General features: G+C 30.6%; 2 protein-coding genes across 8 annotated transcripts in view; one reads left to right on the forward strand and one right to left on the reverse strand.

The window, feature by feature from the left end:
• Positions 1–12,814, reverse strand: part of FAAP24 (FA core complex associated protein 24) — a 141,837-nt gene that overhangs the window by 21,849 nt on the left and 107,174 nt on the right. For 4 of the 5 annotated variants that reach the window (XM_056812206.1, XM_056812207.1, XM_056812211.1 and 1 more), the window contains exon 4: positions 2,187–2,268. The exons of the other annotated variant lie outside the window; for it this stretch is intronic. The gene's annotated coding sequence lies outside the window, so the exon portion shown is untranslated. The remainder of the gene's footprint in view (positions 1–2,186; positions 2,269–12,814) is intronic. 5 annotated transcript variants of the gene reach the window in all.
• The window catches only part of CEP89 (centrosomal protein 89), a 189,012-nt gene that overhangs the window by 5,170 nt on the left and 171,028 nt on the right, over positions 1–12,814 (forward strand). For all 3 annotated transcript variants that reach the window (XM_007474766.3, XM_056812204.1, XM_001367361.5), the window contains exons 3-5: positions 1,343–1,504; positions 2,485–2,674; positions 10,441–10,543. In XM_007474766.3, coding sequence (XP_007474828.1) covers positions 1,343–1,504; positions 2,485–2,674; positions 10,441–10,543 — 455 coding nt within the window. The remainder of the gene's footprint in view (positions 1–1,342; positions 1,505–2,484; positions 2,675–10,440; positions 10,544–12,814) is intronic.

Consider the following 12,814-nt stretch of genomic DNA (forward strand, 5'->3'; position numbering starts at 1 on the left):
ATTGTTGCTGAAAAATAGGAAGGGGATGAAGGAAAGGGTATTAGCACACATTATATGGTTAGCCTGGTATAGTTTAGATAACTTTGGACTTCAAGTCAGGAACATCTTGGTTCAGGTTTTGTTTCAGATATGTACAAGCTGGGAGTTCCTAGGCTAGTTACTTATACTTTCTAATTCACAGTTTTCTCATCTGTAAAATGGGAATAATACTAGTTCCTATCTTAAAAGATTGTTATGAGCTTCAAATGAGATACTTTATATAAAGTACTATGTAATTGCAAGCTACTTAATTCTAAAAAATTTTCATCTGATGTAGCTAATGTAAGTCAATTGTTGAAACAAGGAGATGAAAAACTTCCTTCCTCAAGAAAGGATTGATTGATTGATCTGACAATGCTATACTCAGGTAGATGAGGTGATGGTAGTAGTCTAGCCCACAGGAGAATATGATCTGAACTAGGATGATTGTGATATCAGTGAAGGGAAGGGAACAGATGTGAGATATGTTGTGGAAGTATGATTAATAAAATTTGACAATGTTATTGAATTTTATTATTATTTAATCTTGTTCCCTTAAAAAATGTTGATTTTTCCTTTACTGCTGCTAGATCTTTATTTCTTTTATTCTGCTTTTTGTCTAGCTTCATTTCTTGGGGCATCAGTAATGTTAATTCATTATTTTTTTTCTTCTTATGCTGTTTTAGATTTCTTTTATTCCATAATTTAAAAAACTGCACCCAAGTTTCCTGTTTTGAAAAGAAAAAGTTTCTTTTTTTGTTCCCTTTCTTCAAGATTTTCTTTTGGTGTTTTAAGTTTATCTTTTTTGGGGGGGATTTCTTTTTAAGGTATTAGATTATGGAGTAGGATTATCATAGGACAATTAGGACTGATTGTACTTGATCTTGCCAAAAGTTTCTCTTCTTTTCATTATTTAGTAACAGCTATAAAACTTGGAAGCTTCCTAAAACTTAAATAGTTCAAGATAAAAAGATTCCATAGAGATATAGGAGACCCAAATGAAAGGATCTTATGTATAATAGATGATTTGGGTAATTTGTACCAAAATTAAAAAAATAATTTTAGACTATGCAATAATGTCTTGTCAGAAACATACAATACTATTTTAATGAATTTTTAATCATATAAGTATTTTATGTATTTTCAACTGATCTTTAACATTAATAATGCATGAATATTACATAGACTACATTATATTTTTAAGTATATAACTATCTCTTATATTTATGTATCATTTATTTGGTTGAGGTACATTGTTGGTATGCCTTCTGAATCTACCTTTTTGGGTCCATGTTTAATTGTTTTATATTTATATCTTGTCTAGATCTGCCCTTGCTGCAGCCATCCTAGCATCCACATTAACCGGAAGAACTTTTGCTATTCCTCAGCCTTTTCATCGATCACATTCTGAAAGTGATAAAACATACCTGGAAGGAGATAGTGGCGTCATTGAGCCTTATGCAACTGTAACTGAGTTCAAACAAGGGTAGTGTCATATTTTTTTTTCTTTTCCTTATAACAGCTCACCTTAGAGAAATTGTTTGATAGGCTGTTTTTTTTTTTTTTTGGTGAAAAATATTAGGACTACAATTTTCATTACAACAGATTGAAGAGTGGTCCTTCTGTAATATTGAGTTTCACTGGGTAGCTGAATGAATGGGATGAAAGTAGAGCTTTTTTGTTAGCTCAATTTACTTCAACATTTATTATGCACTAATTATATATAAGGGTCTTTGCTAGTTGCTTCAGATATATGTCAAGAAGTTTATATACTGGTTGGAGGACCCTGCATGTATGGTTCAGAGATCAGTTGTAACCCCAGTGTTAGCACAGTACCTGGCAGTAGAGGGAAGACTGGAGAGAGGAAAGCCAGTTAGGAAGCTTTCACAATATTCTAGTTGAAAAGTGAGAGAGAATTCTTAAACTAGTTTGATAATAGTATGACTGGAGAGAAGGGGATAGTTGTGACCATTGTGAAGGATAGTCAACAGGATTTGTCAATTAATTGACATTTTCTGAGAAGAGAATTTTCCTTAAGATGGACCTTAGTATTACAATGAAAACCAAATAATTTTTGTGCTTGGCACCAGAGCCACTCATTTATAGCTTAAAAAAACCCAAAACCACTTTATTATGATCTATTTTGAATTAAATTAGAGAAATCTCACCAATCAGTCCAGGTAAATTTTCCTCAACATTTTTCTTCTTGATTTTCTTGGGCTAAGTTTTCTTGTGCTTTAATGATTCTAGCTGATAGTGGGAGGCAGCCAAATATAAGATTAATTTTATGTAGTTTATGAAAACATATTAAGATTAATTTTTCTTTCTTATATATATGAACGTTCAGATACTTGTAGTATAAACTACTTACAAAGGATATTTTGTGTTTTAGCATGTAAATATGAAATTTGAAGTAATTTTTGGTTTATTTTTAACTCTTTTTCAATACTGTGTTTCCATCCATAGAGCAGAGTGGCAGGATGACCAGGGAAAAAGGTATTCTTTACCAAACTTTAAAATGTCAGGATATAATTGGGATGAAGATGTCGAGACATATGTCTCAGATAATTCCAGTGTACAAGTTGAGCCCAGGACTCGGAAAAAAGAAAAAAATTTTGAGAATACTATTTATGCTGTTCCACACAAAAATAATAAGGTATTTTTTTGTATTTTACAGAATTTTTATAACTTGAAAACATTTTCTATAGTGAATTTTGGATTTATTAATCTGTTTTGTTACTGATGCTAATTGTTTTCAACATGAATTGCTTTCTTTTTTAAAATTATAAATGTACACTGTTAACAAAAAACCCTGTCATAGATTTTAAAATCACTCAAATCTTGTTCTAAACTTTACCATCCATTTATGGTTTTATTTAATTAAAATTTATTTTCAGAGATCTTCCTCTCTACCTCTCTACCTTCCCTTCTTCCACCTTGAGAAAGCAAGAAAAACCAAACCCTTTTATAAACATATCTAGTAAAGCCAAAACAAATTCTAATGTGAGCCATGCTCAAAAGAATATATGTTTTTTGATCAAATCAGGAAGCTGATTTTATCTATTTTTTTTTTACCAATTACACATAATAACACATTTCTAGATCAATTTTTCAAAGTTTTATGATCCAAATTGTTTCCTTCCTTTCTTCTTTCTCTCTCCCAGAGCTGGCAAGCAATTCAATCTGGGTTATACATGTATTATCATGCAAAACATTTCCATATTCGTTTTTGTAAGTGAATAATCTTATAAAACCCAAACCTCAAAATATATACCCAATTAAATAAGTGAAAAATTGTATGCTTTCATCTGCATTCCTATTCCAATGAGTCTTTTTCTGGAGGTGGATGGCATTCTTCAAAATGACGTTTTTATACATAATTGCAGAGATTACTTTTAGTATCCAGCTTCAGACTCTCAAAATTATTTCCAGTATTCATTTCCTCATATTGACGTAGTCATTTGAACTATTTGTCATTGTCAAAGGACACATTTGTCATTTTGGTAATTATAGGAGTCTGTCATGTTCACATATGACAATTTTCTTAGCCAGTCCCTTCTTTGTAAGGCAAAACTATGTTGTGAGAACTAAGGCCATAAGTATTAATTGAAACATTACTTCTTGAGATTCCCAAGTCTTTAAAAGTTTAAAGAGTGAACTTATTCATCATTGTATTACTAGTAATTACTGCCCTGTTCTGTAGTAGGTGTTTGAAAAACATTAAGATCACCATCATAATAAAAGCTGATATTTGTACAGTGTTTTACTGTATTATTTTAAAATGCTTCACAAATATTATCTTTTTTGATCCTTATTGATGGATTTAGAGATGAAATCTCAGAATACATCTAGTTTCTATATTTCCCATATAAGGAAACTGAGCCCCAGAGAAGTTAAGTGACTTGCTTTGATCACAGTATGTAGGATGATCCAGATTCAAACCAGTTTCTGTAACAATAATTGTTCTCAATAAGATGGTTAGGTCAGTTTATAATTTCACTAACATTGCAATTAGTGTCCCAATTTTCCCATCTTCCTTCCAAATATCAGTCCTTTTCCTTTTCTGTCATATTAGCCAATCTAATAACTGTGAAATGGTACTTCAGAATTGTTTTAATTTGTATTTCTCTAATCAGTGATTCTGAACATTTTTTCATATGACTATAGATAGCTTTTTCTGAAAACTGTTCATATCCTTTGACCATTTATCAATTGGGGTTTGACTTATATTCTTATAAATTTGACTCCGTTCTCTATATATTGGAGAAATGAGGTATTTATCAGAGAAACTTAGTGCAAAAATTTTCCCCTGATTTTCTGCTTTCCTTCTAATCTTGACTGTGTTGGGTTTTGTTTTTGCAAAACCTTTTAAATTTAATGTAATAAAAATTATCTATTTTACATTTTGTAATTCTCTCTCTTTTGTTTAGGTATAATTTTAAAAATATTTTCCTTTTGTTCTAGAACTGATACTGAGCAGTAAGGGCTAGGCATTTGGGGTTCAGTGATTTTCCCAAGGTCACATAGCTATGAAGTGTCTGAATCCAGATTTGAACCCAGAATCTCCTAACTCCAGGCCTTACTTTTTATGTATTTAGGCAACCTACCTGCCCCTGAGTCATAAATGCTTCCCTTATCCATAAATATGACAGGTGAACTATTATATGCTCCCCTAATTTGTTTATAGTATCGCCCTTAATGTCTAAATCCTGTACCCTTTTTTTTACCTTATTTTGGTATATGATATTTCTAGTTTTTATCTAAATGCTTTCCAGTTTTCCCAACAAAGAATACCATAATAATCTCTGCAAAATGATCATTTTGTTTCCTATTGCCTATTCTAAGTCCTTCAATTTCATTTTTTGTTTTATTGGTATTGTCTATTGATATAGTCAATTATATTGATTTCCTAATATTGAAATAGCCCCATATTTCTGATATGAATCCCACTGGTATGTGATCTTTGCGATATATTGCAGTAATCTCCTTGCTAGTATTTCATTTACAATTTCTGTGTTAATGTTTATTAGAGAAATGGGTCTATAGTCTTCTTTCTCTGCTTTTGTTCTTTCTGGTTGAGGTAGCACCATATTTTTGTTATAAAAGATATTTGGATAGAACTTTCTTTGCTTGTTTTTGTACATTGTTTTTATATAGTATTGGAATTAATTGCTCATTAAATGTTTGGCAGAATTCACTTTGAAATCCATTTGGTTCTGGTGATTTTTTTCTTAGGGAATTTATTCAATTTCTTTTTTCTAAGATGGAGTTATTTAAGCATATTTAAGCATCATATTTCTTTCTCAGTTTATCTAGGCAGTTTATATTTTTGTAAATAATCTATTGCACTTAAATTGTTATATTTATTGGCATATATTTGGACAGAAAAGCTTCTAATAGTTGCTTTATTTTCTCATCATTTGTGGTGAATTCACCCTTTGCATTTTTGGTACTGGTAATTTGTTTTTCTTATTTAAAAAAATCAAATTAACCAATGTTTTATTTATTTTATTTTACTTAATCGTCACAAAACCAGCTCCTTAGTTTTATTTATTAGTTTATTAGTTCATTGGTTTCCTTACTTTTCAATTTTATTAATCTCTCCTTTAATTTTTGCTATTTACTATTTAACTGGGAATTTTTTATTTGTTCTTTTTCTCATTTCTTTTAGTTTCATATCCAAATAGTTGATCTGTACTTTCTCTTTTTATTAATGTAAGTATTTAAAAAGATTAAGTTAAAGTACTGCTTTGGCTGCATCTCGTGTTGTATTGTCTCATTTTTGTCATTCTCTTTAATGAAATTATTGTTTCTCTGATTTGTTCTTTGGGATAATCACGAGCCATTAGGATTTAGTTATTTTTAGTTTCTAATTCATGTTTCTTTTTTTTTTTTAAACCCTTACCTTCTATCTTGGAATCAGTACAGTGCATTGGCTGCAAGGCAGAAGAGTGGAAAGGGCTAGGCAATGGGGTTAAGTGACTTGCCCAGGGTCACAGAACTGGGAAGTGTCTGAGGCCATATTTGAACCTAGGACCTCCCGTCTCTAGGCCTGACTCTCAATCCACTGACCCACCCAGCTGCCCCCTCCACATAGATTTTTAACGAATGTAATTTTTCTTACATTATGGTCTGAGAAGGATATATTACTATTTCTACTTTTTTGCCCTAATAATGATAATGTTCTTAGTTATTATTACAACTATCATCTTCCCTGTTAGGAATGTAAACTTATTGAATTCCTTATGATTTCCCTTTCCTATTTGCCTTTTAATTCTTTGTTTCAGTCTTGCATTTGAAAGACAGATTATCTATTTAGCTCTGATTTTTTCCTCAGGAATCCTTGAAAATCTTCAATTTAGTTAAATATCCATTTTTTTCCCCTAAAGGATTATATTCAGTTTTGCTAAATAGGTGATTCTTATTGCAACCCTAACTCCTTTACCCTACCAATATCACATTCCAATACCTCTAATCCTTTAATGTAGAAATTACTAAATCTTATGTTATCTTGACTTTGGTTTCATGAAATTTGAATTGTTTCTTTTTTGACTCTTGTAATATTTTCCCTTTTACCTGGGAGCTCTAGAATTTGACTGTAATATTCCTGGAAGTTTTCATTCTGAGAGCTCTTTCAGGAGGTGAGCAGTGGATTCTTTATGGTTCTAGGATCTCAGGGAAGTTTTCCTGGATAATTTCTTTTTTTAATTAAAAATTTAAAAAAATACTTGTTTATATATACTCATATACATAACTATCACCCACAACAAAACATTTAAATAAACATGTATAAAAAGTATGTGTAAAACCACAAACTCCACATTGCTCACAATTTGTTTAAAAATATGTAAATTACATATGTGTGCTAATATAAACATCTTTTGCTTTTGTGTTCCCTTTGAGTTTGTTTTACTTTGATTTTTTTCTTTTGATTTTGTGTCTGTTTTTATTAAATGCAATCATACTATGCATTAATCATCTTTTAATCATATTCTTTTTTCATATTTCCCTTTTCTTTATATTTCCAATATTTGTCATTTCTAAGAAAAAATATAGTTGATTACATTTAAATATCTCAATTTATTCAGCTATTTTTCCTGATTATTGCATTTGTGTTATTTCTGGTTTTTTGTTATTACAAATAAAACTTCCATAAATATTTTCATTCATTCATACATAACTTTTACCCTCTCAATAATGCCCTTAGGGTCTCATCCTAGTAATGGGATCCCTGAGCATAAACAACTTAATAACTCTTAATGTATATTTTCATCTTGTTTTCTAAAAAAAATGTATAGCTGCTCTAGCAATGTAAAATTACAGATAAATTTCTTGAACTATGATGTATCTAGGCTTTTTTAAAATCATGACTTTAATGTAGTTCAGCAATTCTTAAATTATTTCTTGATTTATTTTCCATATCAGTTTTTCCAATGAGCTATTCATGTTTTCTTCTGTTTTTCATTCTTCTGACTTTGTTGTGACTATTTCTTGATGTCTCATGGAATTATTAGCTTCCATTTACCTAATTCTAATTTTTAAGTTTTCTTTAGTGAATTTTTGTACCTCCTTTTCTATTTGGCCAATTCTGCTTTTTAAGGAGTTCTCTTCATTTTTTTTTTAATCCTTACCTTCTGTCTTGGTTCCAAGGCTCAACTGCAGTAAGGACTAGGCAGTTGAGATTATGTGATTTACCCAGGGTCATACAAGCTAGGAAGTGTCTGAGGCCAGATTTGAATAGCCAGGACCTCATGTCTCTAGGCCTGACTTTCTGTCTACTGAGTCACCTCCTTGCCCCTCTTCATTGGGTTTTTGTACTTCTTTTACCATTTGACCTATTGTGTTTTTAAAATTTTTATTAATAGAATTTATTTTCTGGTATCTCAGCCTTTCCTTTTTTCTTCCCACACTATAGATAGCATCACTTGTCTAATAGATACGTTTATAGAGATTATATCTTTCATGTTTCCATTTTTCAGTTCTTTCTCTAGTTATTCTTCAAATATTAAATCTAGAGCTATATATAATGTTTTCTTGGTTCTCCTCATTTCACTCTTCATTACCTTTTATAGTTCTTTACAAGTTAAAAAAATCAATCTGATCATTGTTTCTAACACTATAGTAGCATTCCATCACAATCATATCCCACAATTTGTATAACCATTCCCCAATGGATGGACATCCCCTCAGTTTACAATTCTTTGTTACCCTAAAGAGAGTTGCATATAGAGAACATATAGATTCTTTTCCTTTTTCCTCTGATCTCCTTTGAAAACAGACCTAGCAATATCTAAGAGTGTACACAGTTTTATAATTCTCTGGGTATAATTCCAAATTGTTCTCCAATTGATAGACATCCCTTCAATAATTTCCAGTTCTTTGCCACCACAAAGAGTAAAATAAACATCTTGGACCATATAGCTACTTTTCCTTTTTCCCTGATCTCCTTGGGAAATAGATCCATTAATAATATTTCTGGGTCTGAGTATACACAATTTTATAACTCTCTAGGAGTAATTCCAAATTTTGCTCTTCAAAATTATTGGTCCTGTTCATAGTTTTACCCAACAGTGTATTGGTGATTCTCCATTTTTTCACATTCCCACCAAAATTTGTCATTTTGCCCATTTGTCATTTTAATTGATATGATGTATTTGAGATAATACCTCAAAATTCCTTTGATTTGGATTTCTCTAAATCAGTAGTGATTTACAACATTTTTTCGTATAGCTATATATGACTTTGATTTCTTCAGCTAAAAAGTATCCATATCTTTTGCTTATATATCCTTTGAGGGATGGCTCTTATTATAAATTTGACAAAGTTTCCTATATATTTTAGGTATGAAACCTCTATCTGAAAGATTGTGAAAATTCTTTCCTAATTTTCTTCTTATAATCTTGGCAACATTTGTTTCATTTACACAAAAAATTTTCAATTTAATCTAGTCAAAACTATCCATTTTACACCTCACATCTTTTGTTTACACATAAATTCCTCTCCTATCCATAAATCTGATAGGTAGTATGTTGCCTGTTCTTTTGATTTGCTTATGTTATCTCCATTTATATCTTGATCATGTATCCATATTGATCTTATTATGGTGTATAAAGATATTGGTCCATACCTAGTTTCTGCCAATCTACTTTCCAATTATCCCAGCAATTTTTATCAAACACTAATTTCTTGTCCCAGTAGTCTAGATCTATACTTTTGTCAAATTCAAGGCTACTATAATCTTTTACTACTGTTTGCTGTATGTTTCTTGCCTTTCTGCTTTCTAGCCAATACCGGATGGTTTTGATAATTACTCCTTTGTAATACAGTTTAAAATGTAGTACTGCTAGACCTCCTTCCTTTATATTTTTTTCATTAATATGTTCTTCCAAATGGATTTGTTATTTTTTCCTAGCTCAATATGGTAATTTTTTGATAATTTGATTGGGATAGCATTAATAAGTAGATTTGTTTAGATAGGATTATCACTTTAATTATATGGGCTCTGCCCATTTATGAACAATGAATATTTCTTCAATTATTTAGCTTTTACTTTCTTTGCATAAAAATGTTTTATAATTATGTTCATTTGTTTCTGAGTTTGTTTTGTTACTTACAGATATTATATTCTGTCTGTGGTTATTTTAAATGATGTATCTCTTCTCTTTTTGAAGAACTTTGTTAATAAAATATAAAAATGCTTATCATTTATATAGGTTATTTTATATCCTGTTAACTTTGCTAAAATCGATTGTTTCAACTAATTTTTTAGCTGAATCTAGAATTTTCCATATATACCCTCATATTGTATGCAGAAAGAAATAGTTTTATTTCTTTACCTATTCTCCATTTTGCAGATGAGAAAACTGAGACTGAGAAATAAATTAAGTAACCTTGTCCATGACCACTCACATGTTTGAACATGAGTCTTCCTCAGTCCAGATGTCATACTCCAATCACTGTACTGCCTTTCTTGACTTTTCTATATGGGGCTTCAAAAAACCATGTTATGATGTGTGCTGTTAGTTAAGTTTATACTCTCCTATTTTATCTGTTATACTTGTTTTATTTCTATATGCTTTGTGGATGGAGTTTAAAAAAACAACAGCTCTGGGATAGTTGCTACCACAGATGATAAAGTATAAGATACTCAATTTTTTAGTTTATGTGTATAAGTCTTATCTTTCTAGTAAACGTATAAGTTTTCTGAGGGCAGTGATTGTATTCATTTTTTTAAACTAACTATGCATAATCTAGAATTAGGCATAAAAATTGGCATTTTCTATTTAGTTATTGAACTGTTGAATTGGGCATTGATATTTCTGCATGCTTAATAAGTCAGTTTTCATTACTAACTTATGACAATGAATGACATTCTGCACAAAAGACTCATTTAATTTCTGTTTGCTGTGATTCTAAATCTAGGACACAGTTACATTGATTTATAGAACTTATAATGAAAGAGATGAAACTGCTTCTGGAAAAGATGGATTCCCAGATTTGCAAGCTGAGTCATTGAAAGTGAAAGGTAAGAAATTTTTTTAAATGCAAAAAAATTGCAATCTAAAAAGGTTATTTTAATTGGAGGGGATAACACCTTTTTCACTTTGACTTTTAGTTATAGCATTATATCTTAAGTTCTATTTAAAAAGAAAGGAGACTTTTTCAAAATGCTTAGTAATGTGTTTATTTGTATTTTGTAGCATTTTGGGGGATATTATTTTCTTAGGAATTTTACTATCACCAAAAATAAGTGTTCTAGATAATAAGTTGGATGAATGTTATAATTTTTTAAAGAGAGAAAGGAATTTTCTTTGAGTTCAGTTCTGTTATATAAGGTATTTAGTTGATAAGGCAAAGGGGTTATCATTATCAGTAGTAATTGTGGTAATTCACGGAAGTTTGTGACAGTTTTGCTGTAGGCAAACCTATGTAACCAAATTTATTTGAACATATTATTTCATGTAGTTGGAAAATTAGGTTTATAAGGTCACTGTAAAAAGACTTTCTCATTCTACTGCAATACAATTAAAATTTTTTTAAAATCAATCAAACCTAAGATTAGTTAATTAATATGGGAACAAATGTTGCCATTCTAAGAATTGTTTAAAGTTTCCTTAGCAGTTTTTTGAAGTCCTTGATACAGCCTGAAAAAGGACAGGTAATCTTTTTTCTGATTGAATATTGGGATTTGGGAAAAGAAAGTATATGAATCATATGGTTTTAGAATCTTATTGAAAATTACCTCAGAGGGGGAAGCTAGGTGGCTCAGTAGATTGAGAGCCAAGCCTAGAGATGGGTGGTCCTAGGTTCAAATCTGGCCTTAGACGCTTCCTAGTGTGTGATCCTGGGCACGTCATTTACCCCTTATTGCCTTGCCCTTACCACATTGTATTGATTCTAAGAAAGAAGGTAAGGGTTTTAAAAAGAAAATTACCTCAGAGATGAAAAGTTGCATAATAAATCTCTACAAGATCCTTAATAAGGTTAGCCAGTAAATCTGTTAATTTTAACTGACTCCTATACCAATATCTGTGTTAGGCCTCTCAATTGTGTGGAAATCCAACCTTCTAAGGCATCCTGTTCTGTTTTTGGATAGCTTGAATTGTCAGTTTTACCCTTTATTTTCCTTGTCTGAAACTTCCACCCATTTTCCCTTCTATAACTAAGCAATAAATCACCTGGTCCCACAAGACAAATTTTAAGATATTTTCACACATAGATCATGTCTCTTTTAAATCTTTTCTAGGCTAAAACATCCTCTGTACTTTTGACTGATACTCCTGTAACATGGTTTCAATTCCTTATTCTCTGGACAAACTCTACATTTTCAATGTCTTTCTTATAATGTGGTCTCTATGACTGGATGTATTACTTTAGATTTGGTCTGATCAGGAGCAATATCATAAGGCAGGCCATCACTTCTCTCATTCTAGACATGTTTTTTCTATTAATACATTTCAAGATTTCATTAGTTTTGCTAGTTGCCAGATAATACCATTGATTTACATTGAGTCTACTGCAACCCCTTAGCATTTTCTCACATTCTCCTTTCTAGCTCTCTTGCACTTCATCTTGTATTTATGCAGTTACTTTTTTGAACCAAAATGCAATATTTCAGCTTTATCTTTGTTAAGTTGTACCATATTCAATTCAGCTTTCCATTCTATCCTGTCAAATGTTTTTGGATTTGTATTCTGTGTTCCATTTTGATGACTGTCCCTCCCAACTTTGTGTTATATGCAAATTTAAGTATGCTATCAATTCCTTAATCCAAACCATTGATTAAAAATACTAAGTAACTAGAGGCAAACAGAATCTTGAGGTCTTCTCAAGTCATCATCATCATCATCATCATCATCATCATTATTATTAATTGGGAAGATTTATTATTAATTATTAATCTGAGTCTTTGTTAATTATTAATCTGAGTCTGGTCATTCAACCAGTTCTGAATCTGATTTTATTATTGTCTAAAGTTCTCTATCTTGTCCACAGGAATAGTATGTGGGACTTAAATATTTTGTGAAAGTTTAGATTATATAGCATCAGTATTCCCTTGATCTTTGAGTTTAGTAATCTTGTCAAAAAAGGAAATAAGCTTATTCTGACATGACTTTCTTTAAAAAGTTTTTTATTATAAACTTAATAAGCATCAACAGAGATAAATATTTTACTTTACAAAGAAATATCAGAAAGGGAATTATATGTAAAACTATAAGGTTTGTTATATAGTTTTCCCCACTATGTATATCTTGGTGTTTTGTATTTTTTTTTGTAAAGTTCAGATTTAGTATGT

The sequence above is a fragment of the Monodelphis domestica genome, chromosome 1 (genome assembly GCF_027887165.1).
Source record: "Monodelphis domestica isolate mMonDom1 chromosome 1, mMonDom1.pri, whole genome shotgun sequence".
NCBI classification, from domain to species: Eukaryota; Metazoa; Chordata; class Mammalia; order Didelphimorphia; family Didelphidae; genus Monodelphis; species Monodelphis domestica.